This window comes from Pelophylax lessonae, assembly GCF_965119305.1.
Source record: "Pelophylax lessonae genome assembly, chromosome: 8".
Lineage (NCBI taxonomy): Eukaryota > Metazoa > Chordata > Amphibia > Anura > Ranidae > Pelophylax > Pelophylax lessonae.
Genome location: NC_138775.1, coordinates 191,674,610 through 191,697,595, shown reverse-complemented (window position 1 = coordinate 191,697,595; position 22,986 = coordinate 191,674,610). Strand labels below are relative to the sequence as shown.

Below are 22,986 nucleotides of genomic sequence, written 5' to 3'. Positions count from 1 at the left end.
AAGGATAGAGACTATGATTTATAAAATATTTATATGTGAACACATAGATAGAGCTGTACTGTCTCTAATATCTTTAAAAACACATGAACATGTATAATTACTTACCCATAGAAAAACAGCAATGCTACGAGTGCTGGTAGGTTTGTGGATGATGTATATGCTTTCTTTTCAAACCCAATGAATATAATGACCACCATGGCCACACTTATAGCATAGTTTGCCTGAAGACACAAAAAAACTTTTTATTTGTAAAATATGTACTAAAACTATCACTTCACTACAGTAAAAGTAAAAATTATTATCAACACTATATAAGTATCTCTAATACATAATAAAATAAACAAGATAACCAAAACCATATTTAAAACCTTATGCAGTATTGAAGTGGATCAACTTATCAGGATACACACAGTTTAAACCAGACATTGCATAAAAATGTAAGGTCCGCTTATAAATGAGCCCCTCATATCCAAAGAAAAGTAAGAAGCTAGTAGATATTTTAGCATGATAGCATCCACTAATGGCTGTGTAGCAGAACTCCCTTTTGCTGCTGAAAGAGTTAAAGTGATTGTAAAGTCAGAAGGTTCCCGGGCCATTGGCTCCCACAGCTGTCAATCAAAGTCAGTCAATGAGGAAAGAAAGGGGACGGGACACAGGGAGCTGTGACTCGGCTCGGGTGCCCCATAGCAAACTGCTTGCTGTGGGGGCACTCACCAAGAGGGAGGGGCCACGGGAGCAGAAGAGGGACCTGAGAAGAGGAGGATCTGGGCTGCCCCGGGCAAATCCAACTGCAAAGAGGGGTAAGTATAACATGGTTGTTATTTTTATTAAAAAAAAAAACAAGACTTTACAATCACTTTAATCTTTGTTAAAGTAGAACTATAGGCACAACCTTTTTTTTCTATCTTGGATAGAGTAAGGGAGGGTTATAACCCTTGTAAGGTTTATTGTTGCCATCTTTGTCCCATTGGAGAAATTTACCTTCACGTCCGGTCCCATAGCAAAAACAGGAAGTGAGAGGAAATCCCTGCAAATTAAGAGAATTCCTTGAGGACCCCCAGGTCACCAGAACTAATGTCCACATTAGATTTCCCATCTATTACTTTTCTGGGGGACAACCCACAATTTGGGATTTTCTTTTACTTTCACTCTCAATGATAATGGTAAACAGGACAAATAGAGAGAGTGACTCTTCCTAACAGGGACATAGACAGCAATACAATTTGGCAGGGGTTCTAATTTCTCTCCATTGTATCCAAAACTAAAAAAATGTTTTTGCCTTTAGTTATACTTTAATTATTGCCAAATACTTGACAATGGCTTGCATTGTGAATCTAGGTCAACAATTTATACTGTATATCATGTTTCCAACGACATTTTATTGGAAAATTCTCACTGAACTATTTTTGTCCCTATCAGGTATCGGATATAAAGGAAGGATTACAGTGTTTTTTTAAACCCCACAACAAAAATGTACTATATTGCAGCTTAGAAATCATTGAAAGTGGTGGCTGCATTTGTTTTCTATTTCTTTTATTTTCTTCTGGTGATCTGGTCAAGATCACCAGGTGAAAATAACACAGCCATCGCATCTAACAATTGGTAAACTGCAATACAAATTTGTTTTCGGTTCATTACAACTTTACTGATTGTTTCTCTTTACATGTTATCCTCTATACTAACTGCAGTGATGGTTTGATGATCCTATTTTAATGAGGATGTGAAACCAGTATTGGTATTGTAAGCATTTAGATTGGTTATACTTGGAATCATCCTTGACTGATAAAGGTATAACTGTTTAGGCTCCATTCACACCTGAGCGATCTAAACCATGGGAAGAATTCGAAATTGCGGCAAATTGCGGGATGCTTGTGCAATGCCATTACTTCTCAATGGCACCCCAATCATGGCGTAATTTTGACGCGATTGTCACTTAACGAATTGCGGTAAAATTGCACCAAAACAATCGCAGGATGCCTGCCGCACAAAAGAAGTTCTGGAACTTCTTTTGGGCGACAGGCATCCTGTGATTTTGTTTGCATGATTTTACTGCTATTCGTTAGGCAACAATTGTGGGAAAATCGTGCCATGATCTGGGTGCCATTGAAAGTGAAAGGGATTGCAAACGCGTCCCACGATTTGCGCAGATTCAGGATCGTGGGCAGAATGGCGGCGATTCTGCCCGCAATCTGGGATGCCTAGATATGAAGGGAGCCTTGAACTCACTATAGCGCTTTTTGGCACTGATGGCTTTATATCTAGAATGAGATGTAGTATCAGATTTTCTATCTAGCCTGACCTGAACTATGACACTGGAGAAAACATTATGGATGACCACTCTACACAACTGAATAAAAAGTATTGTTTTTGATCAAGCAGAATCTTAGAATTTTGTATGCATCAGGTAACACTTCCAGACCCTTGTGATTCTTTTAAGTCTCCACATATTGCAGGGTGAAATATTTGTTTTGGATGAAGTGACCATTTAAAGCGGAGTTCCACCGTGGGAAAGTTTTTTTTAATAAAAATACCCCCGGGACAGTCAGCTGAATTTAATTACAGCCTATTTCCCATCAACTTGTTCATTTTGCTGTTGGTTCCAAGCATTTGTCCATGACACCTTACTGCTTTAGCATGGAAATAAATGTCCTGTACATGCCTGAAACTGATTGACCATTAACTTGGCTCAATCTGTATCAGATTTAGGGATCCATGATGATGGTGATATCTGGCAGATATGAAGAGTCCAGGCATTAACCAACAGCCACACAGTGTGATCAGGTTGTCCTTACAACACTACATCTTCCATTCTGGGAGTTCACCATTTAAATACTTCCAGTCCGGGCCTTTTCTGGCACTTTTTGTTCACTTGTGACTGACAATCAGTATTTTTTGTGAGAAAATAACTCAGAATCCCCAAGCAGTATATGTTTTTTAAAGCAGAGGCCCTAGAGAATAAATTGGTGAGTTTTGCAATTTTTTTATGTCACACGGTATTTGCGCAGCGTTTTTTCAAACTCAATTTTTGGGGAAAAATTACACTTTTTTACAATTTTAATACAAAAAAGAAAAACGCAATATGTAACCCGTTTTTTTGTAAAATAAAAAATATGAAGTTATGCTGAGTAAATATGTACTAAATATGTCACGCTTTAAAATTGCTCATGATCATGCAACGACGACAATCGACATGAATTTGACGATCCATAGGCGACACTTTAACCACTTGCCGACCAGTCACGTTGTCCCTGCCAGTGTCATTTTTACAGTAACAGTGCATACGTATAGCACTGATTACTGTAGTAATGTCACTGGTACCCCCAAAAGTGTCAAAAATGTCAGTCAAGGGTCCAATCTGTCCGCCGCAATGTCGCAGTCCCGCAAAAAAAATCGCAGATCGCCGCCATTACTCGTTAAAAAAAAACCACCAAAAATGACAGAAATCTTTCCCTTAGTTAGTAAACGCAATAACTTTTGCGCAAACCAATCAAAATACGCTTATTGTGATTTTTTTACCAAACATAGGTAGCAGAAAACAAATTGGCCAAAAATTTAAAAACATTTTGATTTTTACATTTTCTTGGGGGGGAATTTCATATAAAAAAATGTGAAAAATATTGTTATTTTTTCAAAATTTACGCTCTTTTTGTTTATAGCGCAAAAAGTAAAAATCGCACAGGTGATCAAATACCACCAAGAAAGCTCTGTTTATGGGAAAAAAAGGACGTAAATTTAGTTTGGGTATAGCGTTGCATAACCACTTTACCACCTCCGGTGGTAAAGTGGTTAAAAGCCTTTACAGCTTACCACTTTAGATTAACAGAGAAGGTCTGGTGCTAGAATTACTGCCCATGATGTGAAGTTCGCGGTGATACCTCACATGTATAGGATGATCGTTGTTTGCATGCACGGGAGGAGGGGGGCACTTACATTTATTTTTTTTTTTTTAATATTAATATATATATTTTTTTTTTTTACACTGTTGCTTTTTTTTTTAATCACTTTTATTGCTTTCACAATGTATGTAAACATTCTTGTGACAGCAATAGGCATGTGACAGGTCATCTTTAAGGAGAGATCTGGGGTCTACAGGACCCCAAATCCCTCCTCTTCATTTAAAAGCATTCAAAACACCAAGATTGGTGTTTCTGAATGCTTTTGACTCTCAGAAAATGGCTCCAATGGTTTCCGAGTACACGAGAAGTAATGTCATGTCATCGATTTCGGGGTACTATTATGAACAGCAAATTAAAGCAGATCCCAGCTTTGCAAGGCTGTCCAGCACCGGCTGGTCCTTCGGGTCTCCAGATGGGACGGAAGAGCCCGATAGAGCTGTGGAAGGCAGCAGGAGGGGGAGACATCCCTTCCCACTGCTTGTAATAGCAATCAAGCGGCTGGTGAGCCTATTTGGTTTCTATCACTAGAGAGCAATCGCCGGCTCTAAAAAACGATACTAGGGTGTTGTCTTCAGCTGCAGGCATCATCCCGATATAACCACCGAAAGTCCAGTCACGTACCGGTACACCGCTATACGAAAAGTGGTTAAACAGATATCACAGACAAATGCCCACAGCACATTTTTAACAAATACTAACAATAACATATACAACATAATTCTACTGTATGTGATGGATGGTTGGCAACATTCATGAACCCTGGCACAAAAAAGCTCTATTTACTGTATTCTAATGACAGAATCTGGACAACATTTTTTTGTAGCAGAAACAGTTTTGAGAAATCTCCCTTCTCGTATTCTAATGATAAAGTGTATGTAGTTTTAACAACAAAAACATATATTACTCACAATGTCCCATGTAAAGTTTGTGAACCAGTACACAGCCGGAGTAACACCGCTAACAAACTGAAGGTGCTTGGCATTGGACACCCTTTCTTGAATCAAATACAACACAAAACTTGCTGGGATGAATGACATAGCAAAAATCACACAAATGGCAACCACAACATCCACTGAGGTAGTCAGCCTGAAAAAAAAAAGATTTAATTGAAAAGACAGCCTCTAAAAACAAAAGCAATAAATTCCGTAACACACATTATAGCAAACTATTGGCAAATCATCCTTTACCGCTCTGACTTTGTTAAAATGAACCCTTTATTGGTTGATTAGGATTTTTTGCTTACGATTACTGCGCTCTGATTTGGTTTGCTGAATAAGCCCAAATATGTTTAATATGTTGAGCAGAATAGAGGGTCTAGACTAGTGGTCTCCAAACTGTGAACCCTTCACTTATATTTTTCTAGCCCCTAGGCCAATGTTCCTTCCACTTATGCGAGGCACTTTTAATCTCATTGACACCAACAAGACATTATTCCAAGGGGGTATTATTCCTTCCATTGACACCAATAACAGGGCACTATTCCTCCCTCTGACACCAGTGGGACACTATTGTGATGGAAACGCATCAAAAGTGCAACAAGTAGGACTTACCTTAACTCACTGCACTAGAAATGCGCCCAAAAAGTGCAGATGTGAATGGGTCCTTAAAGAGCAATTCTAGGCATGTGACGTTAATACTTGAGTTTTCAGTGCAATTTAGCAAATACGGCCAATATGCTAAGTTCAGAAAGTCCTTTCTGCTTTTTGTGTTCTACAAATACACTCCAAGGTAGGTTGAAATCTCACTGGTGGCTTTGAGAAACTTCGTAGTATTGGCATGTTTTATATGCGTCTGAGAAAGACAATGAATCTGCAGTGGGATTGTTTGGAAATAGCACTCCTGCATCAAAAGCAGGGGTTCCCTGAACAACAGATTGCTATACAGATGGACCTGAGGTGGAATGATGTTCTAGAGAAAGGCCAAGATGAAAAAATGGGATTTTTGTACTTTCCATAAAATCCATTTGTCTGAGTTCATCGACGAGCACATCACTCCATAAATCATAACTACTGGGTTATATTGCCTCCTCCAGGGGTAGAACTAGGCAGAACAAAAAACACCTGGCGACGCCCATGGGCCGTCCTCAGCTTGGTATATAACCCCCTCTCTGCTATAGGCATTCAGTTTAGAAGCAAGCAGTATTAGAAGTATCAGAACTCCATAGAGGGGTGGGTGCTGTGTCCGTCGATGAACTCAGAGAAATGGATTTTATGGTAAGTACAAAAATCCCATTTTCTCTTTAGTTCATGGACGGACACAGCGCTCCATAAATCATAACTACTGGGATGTCCAAAAGCAGTGCCAAAAGGAAAATGAGGGGTGGGGAAAATAACCCAAAGCTAAACATAAGAGACCTAACCAGGACACTGGAGCCATAACTGACTCAAAGGAGCTCCATCTGAAAAATTAAAATTTAAACAAAAACAACCCTCAAAAGGGAACAGCCCCTCCTAAACAGCAGCCTGCAAAACATCGCGGCCAAATGAATCATCCGCAGATGCCAAAGCATCTAATCATTTTGTGAAGGTATAATCTACTAATCTAATTTTGTGAAGGTATGCACCGACGACCAAGTGGCTGCCTTGCAAACTTGAGAAACTGACGCCTGATGACGGAAGGCCCAAGAAGTACTCAGCTCCTGAGTAGAATGCGCTGTGACAGGGAAAGGAGGAACCCTTGGGGGTCTACCCAGCCATTCCTCTTCTGTAAGGTGTGTGTGTCCTGCCCAGATGGTATGAGGGGGGTTCCAGTGCAAGAGGGCACAGTGGAGAAAAATTGACCACACTAAGCAGGAGAGCACACCGTGGTCAGTTCTTTAGCTATGCTGGGTACTCTCCTCCAATGATCTGACTTATCCTGACACGCCCCCCCCCTGCACAGCCATTCACTGGGAAGCTAAGTGTGCTGCTGCTTCTCCTCCCCCAGCTCTTATGCAGCTGAGAACAGAAGAAATGTGATCATCAAACTGGGGAAAAAGGTATTTATAATACTTTTTTAAATCTTCAAACAAATGTTTTGCATTTTATTTCTATTTTACACTGAATGGGTTGTTTGACAAGGTCACCGTTTACAATCACTTTAAGGGGAGGAGTGTACAGATTTTCACAATACTATGTCATTTCTCACAATTATTGGCATGTTCACTGATTGCTTTTTGAAATATGTGTAAACGTTTTTATTACTATTTTTTGGGGAATATAATTCACAGCAAGCTGATTCCTGTCAAGCACTCAACAGGAGGGAAGGACCAGGAGCTCTGGTGAGGGACCCGAGAAGAGGAGGATCTGAGATGCTCTGTGCAAAACTACTGCACAGAGCAGGTAAGTATAACATGTTTGCCCTTACCAACTGTTTTGGTCAGCCTGTTATTAGTTTATTTAGGCTGAGCCAGTGGTGTATTTAGGTTTTGTGCTGCCCTAGGCCTGACTAAACCTGTGCACCCCCTAATTGTAATATGACCCTCCCTTTCCTGTAAAGGCCACACCCCTTCCTGTTAATGACCCACCCTGTTATCTGTAAACCACAACCACAGTCTATCAGTGCCCATCAGTGCAACCTCATCAGTTCCCATAAGTTCAGCCTCATCAGTGAAGCATATTAGTGCTGCCTTATTAGTTCAGCCTCATTAGTGCCCATCAGTTCACTTTATCAGTACCCACCATTGCCGCCTCATCAGTGGCCATCAGAGCAGCATATTACTGCCCATCAGTGCAGCCTATTAGCGCCCATCAGTGCAGCATATCAGTGCCCATCAGTGCAGCATATCAGTGCCCATCAGTAAAGCCTATTAGCGCCCATCAGTGCAGCATATCAGTGCCCATCAGAGCAGCATATCAGTGCAGCATATCAGTGCAGCCTTATCAGTGCCCATTAGTACAGCCTTATGTCACTGGATTAGTAAGATTACTCCTTTCTTTTAAGATATTTGGACTTGTGTTTGATGCCACTGATTGTAATCATAGGATTATTTCATTTATTTGTATAATGAATAAGTCAGCAAACACAAGTCCAAATATCCTATAAGATAGGAGTAATCTTACTAATCCAGTGACATATTGCGATAGTACATATGAGGTGAGCAGGTCCAAAATATTATTGAAATCGCATAAAATTTAAAGTCTTAATTGTATATGATGCAATTCAGTATGCTCGCTGAAGAACAAGGATGTTTAGAGAAATTAAATGATATTATTGACATGATGCCTGTCATACCTGGGGGTGGAGGAGGGTAGGCGGAGCATTAGGCTTCAGTGCCACACTTGTTAGCATTGGCGGCCGTCAGGTCAGTTGTATTAGGTGTGGTTGGCGGCCTGCAGTCTGTCCAAATGTCCTGACTGACCAGTATTATCATACCTGCAGGTAGCAGTGTGACCGCTTTATGGGGGTGCCAGACTGATTTGCCTCCTGGACCCTGCCCTCGGGTCCAATTCGCCCCATAAGACTGGCACTATACTAAAAATGTAGTGCAAGCCGGCGGGGACCCTTTTCGTGCGGGAGCCAGGAGGAGGCTGTTTTTTTTTGTGCGGGGTGCAGTTTTTTTGCTGCCCCCCTGCAATGTGCCGCCCTAGGCCTGGGCCTTGTTGGCCTAGGCCAAAATACAGCACTGGGCTGAGCAGTCGCTGCTATTCACATGCCCCAGTCATTCTGACAGCAAGAATCCGCTAATTCTTACCACTGGAATCCAATAATGCATCAAAATAGCCGTGTGAAAGTGGCTTTTTACTGGTTATATAAAACGCTATCTGGTAATACTTCATATGATGGCTTTGTGCTTACACTGTGACCTCGGACAGCTGATCTTTGGTGAGGTTGAGGGGATGGTTTATTGCAGTTATACCATACTCTTCAGGGTCTTTATCCTCCCCCAGGTTGGCCCTGAGAATAGCATTGTTGGCAATATTGATAAAGATGACCATAGCATGCCAGCCCTTATTATTAAACCAAACCTAGAAAAAAAAAGCCATAATATATTTAATAAAGTGATGCCAGATAGTTAAAAACATATATTTCCTGTCAAAAATAACCATGATATATTAATAATGTATGAATAATAAAATAATTATAATCATGCATATCTATCTATCTATCTATCTATCTATCTATCTATCTATCTATCTATCTATCTATCTATCTATCTATCTATCTATCTATCTATCTATCTATCTATCTATCTATCTATCTATTTGCATCTACACTATATTACCAAAAGTATTGGGTCGCCTGCCTTTCCATGCACATGACCTTTAATGGCAAATGGCGCATCTGTAGCATGCATAAAACATGCTACAGCAAAAATTAGATTTCTAAAGAAAACCAAAAACGAGCCAAATTCCATTTAAAATGACTCGCAGGTAACAATTGGCAGTACCCGGCTATTAAAAAAAGGAAGAAAAAAACGGCGAGGGGTTACCCACGTCAAAATGTAAATAAAAAGAGGGTGTGCCACCCCCAAAATCCATACCAGACCCTTATTCAGCCATGCAGTCTGGCAGGTCAGGAAAGAGGGGGGGCGTTAATGGAGACAAGGGGGCTTCCAGATTCAGATAAGCCCCCCCCCCCCCGCCCGCAGACCCCAATAATCAGCATAACACAGCAAGGCTCTCTAGCAATTGCCAATTGGGGCCAATTTTTTTTCTATTTTAAAACGACGTGGGGGGTCCTTCCCAAAAACCATATCAGACCCTTATCTGAGAATTTAGCCCGCCAGGTCCGGAAAGGGTGTTGATGAGCAAGCGCCCCCCTTCTGAACCATATCAGGCCACATGTCCTCAACATGGGGGGTTGCTTTGCGGCAGGGTGGCTCTGCCCCTCTGAAAGCACCTTGTCCCCATGTTGATGGTGTCAAGGGCCTCTTCCCCACAACCTTATCCAAATCTGGTCCCGACGAAGGCTCCAACCGTCTGACAGGCCTTAAATAACTAAGGGGCGGGGTCACCAGATGGCACCACCCCTTGTGACATCACTAACCCAGCATCTGGTCAAAGATGTTACAAGGGGGCGGGGCATCACCACTTGGTGATGTCAAAATAATGTAAAGATGGAATATCAAGGAATGATCTTAGAAATACATTTTCAATACAATAACAACTAAAAATAACTGGTGAATTAAAATACTCAGTATTGTTCTTTTACTGTATCCTGCTTAGAAAATAACACTATAAACTAAAGTTTATCATCTTACCACTTCTAGAAATAACTTTCAGGATCGTTTAATCAGTTTGGTTTGGCAGTTTTGCAGGTCCTTGGGATGGCAGTGAATCATTGTTCTGGGAGAAATGATTACAATGAATTTTACTATATTGACTATGTACCTTGATATTGTTCTCTGTTTCCAGGTTTACAAGGAAAGCCTGCAGGTCATGGGAAACGGACTTCGCCACAGGGCCCTATCAGATACACAAAGATTTATTATCAGGACCGGCCAATAATGTTTCTCAATCAAATTACATTTTTTTTTTTAACTCACTGCTGAGACATTGGTCAGGTCTCCCAGATGGCCGAAGAACTCTGCTATATTTTCTCCTTCTATGTCAAGAATAGGAAGCTTTGCTCCAACAGAAAAACCTCCATATCTACAAGTAACAGCGGGTGAAAAACAAATCAAAGTAATAAGTAAAGTTTGAGTTCTAAGTTCAGAACCGCTAAAATATATTTCCTTATATCTACAATGTCATATATTTAGACAAACCTACAATATGCTTAAAGTGTACCTGTTCTTACCTGTGACTAATAAAGACAGGTAACAGGTTCCCTATTCTGAATGGAGCGTGAGCAAAAATTACTTTAATACCCCCCCCCCTTTTTATCAATCCATTGCCACACTGCCTGAGGAATACGTGTTATATCTGAGTATGGATGAACATGTGACACTTCACATTCATCCTCACAATGCCTCACTCGTTGCCTGAATGGCCAGTCTCGAGGTGCTGTCACATGGGGGCTCAGGGGAGCAAAAAAGTTCAAACATAGGCTGGCCATTCATTTCTTGATATATCAGTTGGAAATTCATATGATACTTAGTACCATCTAGTGGCCAAATGTTGTATTTTCCATTTTAAATCAATACAAGCATTCGATCAGCACAGGAAACAGCCGATTCATTTTGTGCTCCATTTGCACAGAATAAATGTACATGTCCATTCACTGGGCAAACAGTTGTGAAAATTGTTTTTATAAATACACCCCTAAGTGTGAATAGGCAGCTTTACAAGGATTCTGGGGCAGTTTTGGCAGCAAATCAGGGCGGTGGGGGAGCATTGAAAACTTAGTACTGACTTCTTGTGATCCCTTCTGTTATTTTGCCTGGTATGGGCAAAGAACAGGTACACTTTTGTGCCATTTTTCACATTCTAAAGAAAGCATTGCACAGGTGATTTTATTCTAATTGGGAAGGTTACCCAAAATATAACCTATTGTGAGCAAGTAGGTAAAATGCTCAATACCATTAGGCCCTTTTCACACTAGCGGACTGTTCAGATCCGCCTGCAGTTTTTCAGGTGGATCTGAACGGATGCCCCATGCAACTCTATGGGGCATCGGATGTCAGCGGAGACATGTCTGCTGACATCCGATCTGGTCCGTCAAATCTGGATGGAAACCCTATTTTCCATCCGTCCAGCGGATCTGATGAGAACGGACAGGCGGTCCGTTCTCATCCGATTCCCCCATAGAGAACAGCGGGAACTTGAGAGCTCTGTGGATCGATCCCCCGCTGAGAAAAACTGAGTCTGCCGACAGACTCCCATGTGTGAAAGGGGCCTTAAGAAAAAAATGTACTCTGTATTTGTCGAGGAGACAATTATCATCAGGACAAAACATAAAGAGAAATAAAACATGTTATTAGTTGTCACAAGAACGAGTTGAAGGGAAAGAACAAGATTTGAGGGGAAATCTTTTATTGGGATATCTGTTCCAGTGATATATTTTGCTTATTTTCTAGATCTTTCCTGTGAAATCTTCAGAAAAGAAAGTAAAACACTAACCTCCAAGGGGTTTTTTACCTTTTCTTACTCTAGTAAAAAAAAAAAAAACAACTTGGAATGGTCCAGGCTTTGTTACAATAGTAGGTTACTGATCAAAAACGTTTTCTGAATTATTTACTATGAAATGAAGATTAGGATGACAGCCTCACAGCCTGAACCTTAAAAAAAAAAAATCACCAGTTGCTTCAACCATATTCTTCTCCTTATAGGATCACTTCCAAATCATAAATTAATTACTCCAGCTGCTCCAGATCTTTGTTTAATTGAACATGTAGAATATTAGAATGGCCACTAGAGGACAGCACAGACCATAATGAAGTTAACATTAATACGTTTTTACTGTAAAGTAAAGTTAAGTATTTATTATATCTATCTATCTATCTATCTATCTATCTATCTATCTATCTATCTATCTATCTATCTAGTAAGTATTTACTGTACACTGACATTTTTTCTTATGTTTTTGTAGTTCACTTATTTTGGGTTTTTATTTGTGTCACTTACCTTTGTTCATTGACCCAGTATTTGCTCTTCAAGCTAAAAAAAAAAAATATTTATATAAAAATGTTAATGATACTTAATAATCAATATCAAATTATAATTACAAAAATAGAATAATAGAAAAAACAGGACTAAAATGATTTGCAAAGTAATGCACTGCAAAGAGAAATAACTATGTGCAAAGAGCAATTATCAATAGCAACTAATTAGATGTCAGTTTACTGTGGAGTGATCAGATGAATTGTCTTTGGAAACACAATGATGCATTCAGCTGTGAGCCTCATTTTATATAAAGTTAGGGAAGGTGGAAAAATAGCACTGGATCTTTAGGGTTAGCTTATTGGTATTGCGATCTTAAAGTACTGATGTTGACAATAAACGATCTGGTTCCTGGGCAGGCCGCTTCAACATCCAAGATGATCTCTGTGGTCTCCTTGGCTTTTAGTGTAATGTAACAAAAAAGGGAATTAAAGTGCCACACCACTGCTAAGAGGTCCAGATACAACTTTATTCCCATAAAAGTCAGAGGGACACTCCAAAAAGTACCTAACTCGTTTTGGGGGTCTGAAAACATTCCCTGCAGTGTTGTGCGGCTTCAATTTTTATTTCATTATATATACAGGTAGAATAGATTGTATCTTAATTTGTCACCTCAGATCTCATAGCACATGTGTTGGGCTGTATTAAGTAGCCTTTCCCATAGACAAAGCAATCAGTCTTGTAAGGCTCCATTATCACCTGAGCGTATAGTTTTCAGGCCTTTTTTTGGGCTTTTTCAGGCTTTTTTCAGCCTTTTTTGGGGCTTTTGAGGCGTTTTTTAAGGCGTTTTCAGGCATTTTTTTTGCAGGTATTTGGAGGCAGGCATTGACATCTAACAAAAATGCTTGTAATTTAACAAAAAAAGAAGCTCATGTACTTTTTTGAGCTTCAGGCATTTTGCTTCAGGCAACAAAACGCTTATTTCCTGACAGACTCCATGGCAGCTTACGTGTGGGTTAGTCCCGCCTCCTCCTACCTCATAGGACCCTACTCCCATAAATTTTTACTCCGTGCCAGAGGTTGTGTTCCTTTTTTGTCCTCCTCCTGAAAGGATTATAGTCAAATCTTACCTCATGAAGATTCCCGATTCAGGCCTGGCGGTCTGCACGTTGGATCGAGTGGTGTCCCCTTCATGTCCAGCACGCCCTAGCTATTAGCGGGGTAGGACACGGGCGTGGAGTCAGTTGCCGGAAGAGCTTACAAACCTGGCCAATGGCAGGCAAAGCGACATTTGGCCAATCGTCCCAGCTATTAGCGGGAGGCCCATTAATACGCCCCATCATGTGTGCAGCCGTGGTGTCCGTATGGTCCAGGGCCTGGTCGTGGAAGTGGTGATGTATCCTGCTTTACATTTTATGGCAGCAGTTTGTTTTTGTATATTCTCCTGTTGTTTGTTACTTATCTCTCCCTGGGTTCTAGTTTGGCTGTGGGATGCATGGCGTTCCATTCCACGTCCTTCCCCTCCACTCCACTGCTTCCTGGTGTCTTCCAGGCTCGATCTGAATCGAGGCTTGGTTCACACAGGTGGGGGGGGGGGCGGTGCCTTCCAGGCTCGATCTGAATCGAGGCTTGGTTTGCACAGGTGGGGGGGATGGGGGCGGTGACATCATTCCAGTAGCAAATTCAAATAGCTGTTAGTTTCAGCTATCTGTGGGTTTGTTCAGCAATGTTTCCAGCGGCTTCCCCGTGCTCTGCATGAATCTTTAAAGGTGAGAGATGGCTGTGATTATGCTGAATAGGCTTCCTGCCTGCTTTCTGCATGTCACTCATTCATAATCTCTTGCAGTTTCCTAAAGTGATATGGATGTCTCACCGCCCCCTGGTGGACAGCCCTTACATTACAGGTAAGATTGGTTTTATTCCTCTCCCTGTAATGTTTGGGGGGGGGGGGGTTTCTGCTGTTCTGTTGAGTCTTTATTTTCTTTCCTAAAGCCCTTCTAGGTCTGAAAGACGTCACTCAGCCCGTGAAGATAAAGATCCTCCCAGGTCGCAAACGCGGCATTCATCATCAATCATCATCGGTCGTCCTCTAGGCGACATGGTGAAGAGTCTGGAGCTACTTCAGGACACCACCACTCTGACAAAAGATCCTGATGGAAAGTCGCTCTGTGAGCCCTGTTTTGCACATGCTGCAAACAAAAGGGAAGACAGCAACCAGCAGATGGAGTCGTTGGTCAGGCGAATAGTTATGGAGTCCTTAAAAACCTCGGATCCTGCTCGTGCTGGAACTTCCTCCCCCAGGATGGCGAGTACTCCGGCTGGTTAAAATATTCATATCCCTGGGCCTTCCCAGCACAGTCACTCCTCATCTGACTACTCTGAGGGTGAGCTTGAAGCAGACGACCCTGGTGCGGGTTTTGACTTTGCCATGGTTCCCTCCTTGGTCAAAGCTGTGAAGGAAGCCCTGAAGTGGGATGAGCCGGTAGAGTCACCCTCTAAACAGAAGAGGTATTTTAAGCACCTCTAGAAGGAACGCCCTTTCTTTCCCCTGTTAGGGGAGGTCGGCGAAATTCTTACAGACGAATGGGGCTGCACAGAGAGAAAAAACTCTCTACTCTCCAAAGTGAACAAAATGTACCCGTTTAAAACGGAAGAGGTTAAACACCTGGAATCTGCACCTCTGGTGGATGCAGCACTGATGCGTCTGGTGCGTCATGTCACCCTTCCGCTTGAAGACACAGTGACCTTTAAGGATGGCCTTGAGAGACGCATTGATTCAGACCTCAAGCGCATCTATGTGTCAGCAGGAATGGCATGCAAGCCAGCATTGGCTCTCGCAGCCCTGTCTAAAGCAATGGAGGTGTGGACAGACAGTGTGGACACAACACTCAGAAGCGTGTCGGAAGAAGTCGCAAGAAATTTGCCAATACATGAGCTGAGGCTGGCGGCTGTTTTTTTTGGGGGAGGCCTCCCTAGACATGGTCCGCCTTGCGGCACGGGTAATGCTTTCATCGGTTACTGCCTTGGTTGGCCGATCCTGCGTCAAAACAGGCCTGGTGCCGAATTCCATTTGAGGGGTCCTTCCTATTCAGCAAAAAGTTAGAAAGCGCCGTTTCCCATGCCACAGGTGGGAAGTCGCGGTTCCTTCCCCAGGATAGGCGCTTGCTGGACCAGAAGAGGTCTCAGCCCAGGCAAGGGGCTGATCGATCAAGGGATGCTCGCCTATATAAGCCTGGCCATCAATTCCGAAAGAACTGGAGAAGACCACAGCCTTCAGGACAGAAAGCACCCAGAGGAGGGTCTTCTGGTGGTCGGGAGGCCACGAAGTCTTTTTGACGTTGTGCCTGCCCAGGCGGAGCAAGTCGGGGCTCGGCTACTATGCTTCCAACACGTCTGGGCAACCTCGATAAACGACTTCTGGGTCGTCAAGACAGTATCAACAGGCCATTCCTGGAAATTCTGCAGTCCGCCCAGACTGAGGTTCATTCCAACCTCATTGCCACAGTCAGAAGAGAAAAGACAAGGCCTTCTGTCTTACGTAGATCTGTTGGTGGCTCAAGGCGCAGTGGTTCCAGTTCCAACCAACGAGAAGTTCCAGGGTCTATACTCCCCTCTCTTCTTGGTTCAGAAAAAGAGCGGTGCTTGGAGACCGGTCATAGACCTCACGCACCTGAACTCTTTTATCAAGAAGGAAAAATTCAAGATGGAGACGCTATTCACCATCCGTCAAGCAATACAACCGGCAGACTGGCTTGTGTCAATCGACCTCAAGGATGCCTATTTCCATGTGCCAGTGGCAGCAGATTACCAGAAGTTCCTACGATTCGCAGTAGATCAGAATCATCTACAGTTTGTCTGTCTCCCGTTTGGGCTTACTACATCGCCGTGGGTATTCTTAAAGGTCTTACTAGCAGTGGTGGCTTTGATCAGGACCAAAGGCGTCTGTCTACACCATTATCTGGACGACCTGCTCCTGCTGTCACAAGACCGAGAACAACTTCTGGTACACAGGTCTCAGGTAATAGCCACTCTTCGCGAGTTCGGCTGGTTACTGAACATGGAGAAGAGCCATCTGGAGCCTACCCAGTCGTTAATATTTCTGGGAGCTCAGTTCGACACAAGTCGAGGCACAATTTCTTTGCCCCTCGAGAAGATCCCAGTAGTCAGGGACAGGGTACGCCTAGCTATGACGGCCACTCACCTTCGAGCATCTCAGTGTCTAAGATTGGTTGGGACCATGGTAGCCACGACTCCAATGGTGAAGTGGGCACAGTGGAATATGCGGCCTTTCCAAGTGGGGTTTCTCCATCAGTGGCGTCCAGGAGATCAAAATCACCTCATTCGCATAACATCATCAATGCGGGAGAGCCTTCCATGGTGGCTGCAGAGCAAAAATCTCCTCAATTGCCATTCCATCATGCCCATCTCTTGGATCACAGTTACCACGGATGCCAGCAACACCGGATGGGGTGCCCTCTGTCAGACAGAGATAGCCCAGGGCAGCTGGGATTTCCAAGCTCACAGGGTAGTGTCAAATACTCTAGAATTGCGAGCCGCGTTCTGCGCTCTGAAAGCATTCCGTCACCTAATAGAAGGGACTTCTGTGATCCTGAGGATGGACAATACGACCGCGGTCTCCTATGTGAAGCGACAAGGAGGCACTCCCTGTTGAAGGAGGTAGATCCAATTTTATATTGGGCCCAGAAACACCTGGTCAACCTCACTGCAGTGTTTCTTCCAGGGGTACAGAATGTTCAAGCGGACTTCCTCTCAAGAGTCCGCTTGGACAACAACGAATGGAGCCTTCACAACGATGTCTTCCAGTGGCTCACTTCTCTGGAATTTCACCCAGAAGTGGATCTATTTGCATCTCCATGCAATCACAAGCTTCCGAAGTATTATGTGAGGTTCAGTTGTCCCCAAGCCTTTGGGACGGATGCTCTGACAGACCATTGGAGATTCCACAGGGCATATGCCTTTCCCCCAGTTCCTGTCATTCTCCGGTTCCTGGCGAGACTCAGGATGGAAGATGTGGAAGTGCTAACAATAGCCCCATACTGGCCGAACAGGCCATGGTTTCCACTGCTGATGCTCCTCAGTTTTCGGGATCCAGTTCCTCTACCCATCAGGCCGGACCTTCTGTCCCAGGGAGCAACTCTGCACCCATGCGTGGCTCATCTGCACCTGAAGGCATGGTTTTTGAGAGGGAAAGGCTGGAGGCGTTAGGTTGCCCGAGTGGGGCAATTTCTACTCTCTTAAGTGCCAGAAGAGCGGGCACTAACAAGGTCTACGGAAGGATCTGGTCCAAGTTCATGGATTTTGTTACCAAGAAAGGGGGGTCATGCAATGACCTGAATATCCAGCATATTCTTGGTTTCCTGCAGTCGGGACTGGACCTACCATTATCCGTTAGCTCACTACGTGTGCAAGTTTCTGCTATTTCGGCCTTCACAGGAACTTCTTGGGCGTCTCATCCCCTTGTTCGTCAATTCTTTCGGGGAGCTTCCAGACTCAGGCCACAGAGGAATCCAAGGTTCCTTAAATGGGATCTTCCACTCGTCTTGAACTTCCTTTCTGACGTCATAAGAAGTCACACAGAGCAACTCTCCATTAAAGATCTGTCTCTGATATTGGCCTTCTTGGTTGCCGTCACCTCGGCTAAAAGAGTCTCCGAGATTAGTTCTCTGGGTTGCAAAGAACCATTCCTGACCTTCTTCCCAGATCGTGTGGTTCTTATCCCCATGTTGGGATCACACCCCAAGGTGGTCTCTGTTTTCCACGAGAACCAGGAGATTGTCCTTCCAACATTCAAATCGTCAGATGATCCGAATACACATCCATTAGATGTGGGTGCAATTCTGAGACTGTACCTGGATGCAACAGCTTCCTTCAGGCGTTCAGATTATCTATTTGTTCTCCTCCATGGAAAGAACAAGGGCTTGCGGGCCTCTTCAAGATCCATAGCGGCATGGATTGTTCAGACCATCCAATGGGCATATAAGGCTAAGGGCTTGGCTCCTCCAGAAGCGGTGACCGCGCATTCGACAAGAGGGGTGTCCACATCCTGGGCGGCTTCTTGTCATGTGGCCCCTGAAGTAATATGCAAGGCGGCATCATGGTCTTCCATTAACACTTTCATGACTCATTATTGTATTGAGCCAGCTTCATTGTCTTCTGTTAACTTTGGTTTGCAAGTACTGTCTGTTGATGGTGCAAATTAAATTTCTTTTGGCCAGCAGTTTCCCACCCTTGTGTGTTTGGCTAGTTATTTCCCACACGTAAGCTGCCATGGAGTCTGCCAGGAAAGCGGAAAATTGTTATCAAATACTTACCGTAATTTTCCTTTCCTGATGGACTCCATGGCAGCTGGAGTCCCCTCCCATCTGCTGGAGTAGGCTATTTATGGAACACGGCCTCTGGCACGGAGTAAAAATTTATGGGAGTAGGGTCCTATGAGGTAGGAGGAGGCGGGACTAACCCACACGTAAGCTGCCATGGAGTCCATCGGGAAAGGAAAATTACGGTAAGTATTTGGTAACAATTTTCCGTTATGTGAACAGGGACCATTGAAATGAATGGGATTTTGTTTGTTGAGCGTTATGAGACTTTAGAGATGAGCATTTTATGAGCTGAAAAATGCTCAGGTGTGAACAGGGTCTTAGAGATGAGCATTTTACGAGCTGAAAAACACTCAGGTGTGAACAGGGTCTTAAGCCCCGTACACACCATCCGATTATCGAACGATCTGTCGTCCGTTTTTTGTTGCATGCTAGTCTGATGTGGAAAGTGAAGAGGTTATTTTCATACGAAATTTCCCGTAAGACAGAATTCAACTTCAGAAGTGATGTCATGTGTTGAATTGATTTGTATGTGTTCTTTCGTTTCTGAGCATGCCTAGTCTTGCTCTTAAGATTTTTTTCAGACGAAAACTGTACTAATTAAGTGAAAATCGGACGTCGTGTTGACGTACGATAACAATTTTATAGCCTGCACATCCAGATTTTGTCATCCGAAAATCCGTAATCGGCTGTCGAAAGCACTATACTAACAATCCGAAAATCGGCAGATCGTTCATCGGACGAAATTTCCCTTCCGATTTTCGTATCGTGTGTACGGGCCTTTAGAGATGAGCGTTTTATGAGCTGAAAAATGCTCAGGTGTGATCAGGGTCTTAGGCCCCTTTCACACAGGCGGACCGTTCAGATCCGCCTGTCCGTTTTTTTTTGGCGGATCTGAACGGTCCCCCCATGCATCTCTATGGGGCATCGGATGTCAGCGGAGACATGTCCGCTGACATCATTGAAGTCAATGCAGGTCGCTCCAGGTCGCCCCAAAGTAGTACAGGACCCTTTTTCTAAGTCGGAGCGACTTGTGTCGCTCCTATTAGAACGGGTCCTGTGCTAATCTATGGCAGGCGACTTGTCAGGCGACCAAGTCGCCTGACAAGTCGCCCCAGTGTGAACCGGCTCTCAGAGATCCTCACTGAACTTCTGGAGAGAGTTTGCTGCACTGAAAGTAAAGGGGCTGAATAATTTTGCACGCCCAATTTTTCAGTTTTTTATTTGTTAACAAAGTTTGAAATATCCAATAAATTTCATTCCACTTCATGATTGTGTCCCACTTGTTGTTGATTCTTCACAAAAAAATTACAGTTTTATATCTTCATGTTTGAAGCCTGAAATGTGGCAAAAGGTCGCAAAGTTCAAGGGGGCCGAATACTTTCGCAAGGCACTGTATATACCCAAAACTGATATGTCATTTGAAAATGTCTCTGTATGTTGAATTTATGTATTAATTATTAGGTCCAAGATGTGGATGTAAATCAGATCACATTTTTAGGGGCCCTTTAACACTAAACTCTGGTTTAAAAAAAAAATATGTATCCTTTCCCCCCCAAAAAAGCACTTTTTATGACTCATGCTTCTACAAACCTCCAAATTCCTTTTTTTTGCTGCTGCAATCCTACTTCCTGTTAGAGGTTAGCTACATTCATTCCCCATGGTCCCACTGTATGTAGAAATGTAGCCATTCCTGCTCGCTCCTGAGATGTACTATGGACTATGGGATGTATGGTGTACATAGAGCATTGCACATGATCACAACTCATGTGCGCTGCTTGTTCCAAACAAACAGGGATAAAAGTGAAAAGGAAAGGTTCAGGAGCTCATTGACGATATTACAAGGAGGCAGTGGCGGCTGGTGCTCCATGGGCCGGGGGGGTTGAAGGACAGCACCATACCCCCCCCCCCCCCGGACCACACCAGGCCGCACACCATACCCCCCCAGGACCACAGCAGGACCCCAGCCCACTCACCCTGCAAGGACATCTGGAAATGTGCAGCAGGAACAGCAGCAGCAAACGGCGGTGGCTTCGGCTTCTTCCCCCTCAGTCTTCTGCGTCTCCTCCCTCCTCCTCCTCCATGCCCAATGGCATGGCTTCTCCTTTCAGCCAATCAGGAAACTGGTCTCAGGACCTGCTTTCTGATTGGCCAGGAGGAGGATCTGTGTGACAATAGCGAATATTAATTTGCTATTGTCACACAACTGGGTGGGCTCACCCTTTTTTTTTTAACCTATTAGAGCCTCTTGCTCTAATCACATGGTTAAAAAAAGCCCCATTGAACTCCATGCGTCTGGTGCCCTGCATGTAGATTAGGGGGCTGGACGCATGGATGGGGGGGCGGCACCCCTGCGCCCCAAATGCACCAGCCGCCACTGCAAGGAGGCAGAAAATACAGTAAGAAACAATTTCATAAAAAATAGATTTTAGAGCCATTAAAGGAGATCTTCCCTGTACCCCTTCTTTTTTTTTTTTTTTACTCCCAATTAACAGGAGATTGGTCCTGCACATTTCAGATACTCACCCACCCAGCAGATCCAGCATTGTCCCCCTGAGATCCTCTCATCTTTTGTCAATGTTACATCCCACGACACCATGTTGTTTGTGACATCAGAGGCATCTTCATCAACTTCTGCACAACCAGTCTGTTGGAACACTTTCTCTCGATCAGTGCCTCTGCTAGAGCGGCTGAGTGTATTGACGCGCCAGGGAAGCCACTCCGCTGTCAGAATAAAATAACTCCTTGGGAGCTAAATCGATTCCCCATCCACACATTCGAGGTGAATGGGGGAATCGATTAATTTTCTTTTGTTCAACCCACTGGTTCAGCACAAAAGAAAATGAATCATGTATGACCTGCCTTAGTTCTGATTTTAATACTCTAGCTCAGGGGTGTCAAACTCACTTTCATTACGGGCTGCATCAGCATTATGGTGGCGCTCAATGGGCCAGTTGTATCTGTAAGACTAGATTTCCAGAGCACCCCTCTTAAATCCGACAAGTCACAAGTTACATCACAGTGCACCCCTCTTACCATATGCTGCTGCAGGGAAGAAGCTGGAGCTGGGAAGTAGAAATTGCAAGGTCTAGAGGAGGACTGGAGCCAGCTGGCAGGGTCTGCTTAAAGGTGAGACCAGGGAAGGTGGTGACAAAGATGTGCTGTGGCTGCACAAAGAGGTTATACAGGATCTGTAGGAGGAGCTCCTCCTCTCTGCTGCTGACTACTGAGACGGGACGAGATGGGAGGGGATGGGACGGGGGCAGAGGGAGGCTGTTGGAGACAAACCTTTATGAAGCTGCACAGGGAAGCGTAGGATCTGGTGGAGGAGCTCTGTCCTCCTCTCTGCTGCTGACTGCTGAGACAATGTGGGGTTGGAAACGAGGGGGTGCCACAGCTACAGGAGAGGTGCAAGGACCACATTAAAAATGGCCTGGAGGGCTGGATTTGGCCTGTGGGCCTTGTGTTTGACACATGTCCTCTCACATGACCCCTCACTATACAATAGTGAGGATTGGATACAGATTACGGTTATCCTTGTAGGTGATAACATGAAGAATTGATGTAGAAAGTGCTCAACAGAAATTCCCAATTTGTGATCTGATTGGCTGTTCAAGGCAGCACCTACACTTTTCTTTGTTGCTTTGTTTTCTTATGTAAATAAAACGCTTAAATGGTCAGAAAATGTATACTTTACACACTAATTATACGCCTTTTTATAAGGCCTCATTGCTTTCTTCTATTTCTTTTGTCACCTTAGATTCCAGTTACATGAGTAAAAGAATTTATAATCAGCTTATCCAAGGTCAGATTTAACTGGGCATAATACTGCTTATACACATATGAGATAAAGTTGCTGAGGTAATGACTGGCCAATAGGCATTTACTAATAATCTGCCTGACGCCGAGTGCTTTATGTGACAACAATCCCACTCGTGTCAATAATTAACTTCGTATGCAATCACAAAAGTGCTTCTGTGCCACAAAGTTGTCCGGCGTTGATATGAATCTGCTAGACAGCTTGATTGGGCAATTGACTATATCCCAGAAAATTCAGTTTCTTGTAAAGTAAAACAGATTTATCCATCAAAATGACATAACCCAAAGTCCAACACACCTGCTTCTTATCAATGTGGGGTATGTTTTCAGGAGAAAATCTGAAATATTTCGCTCTGTGAGGTCCTGGAGAATCTCTGAGCTTGGCTGAATTCGCTGACAAAAAACAAAAAAAAAACAAAAACACAATAAATAATCAGCAGTTTGATGTTCTGGAGTAGAATGAGCCCTACA

The 22,986-nt window shown here is 43.5% G+C and overlaps 1 protein-coding gene across 1 annotated transcript in view; it reads right to left on the bottom strand.

Annotated features, from left to right (window-relative positions):
• Positions 1 to 22,986, bottom strand: part of ABCA4 (ATP binding cassette subfamily A member 4) — a 335,662-nt gene that overhangs the window by 64,020 nt on the left and 248,656 nt on the right. Inside the window, exons 33-39 of the mRNA XM_082265714.1 lie at positions 22,814 to 22,908; positions 12,383 to 12,415; positions 10,363 to 10,468; positions 10,208 to 10,282; positions 8,673 to 8,842; positions 4,805 to 4,982; positions 106 to 221 (exon numbers count right to left, since the gene is read on the bottom strand). Coding sequence (XP_082121840.1) covers positions 106 to 221; positions 4,805 to 4,982; positions 8,673 to 8,842; positions 10,208 to 10,282; positions 10,363 to 10,468; positions 12,383 to 12,415; positions 22,814 to 22,908 — 773 coding nt within the window. The remainder of the gene's footprint in view (positions 1 to 105; positions 222 to 4,804; positions 4,983 to 8,672; positions 8,843 to 10,207; positions 10,283 to 10,362; positions 10,469 to 12,382; positions 12,416 to 22,813; positions 22,909 to 22,986) is intronic.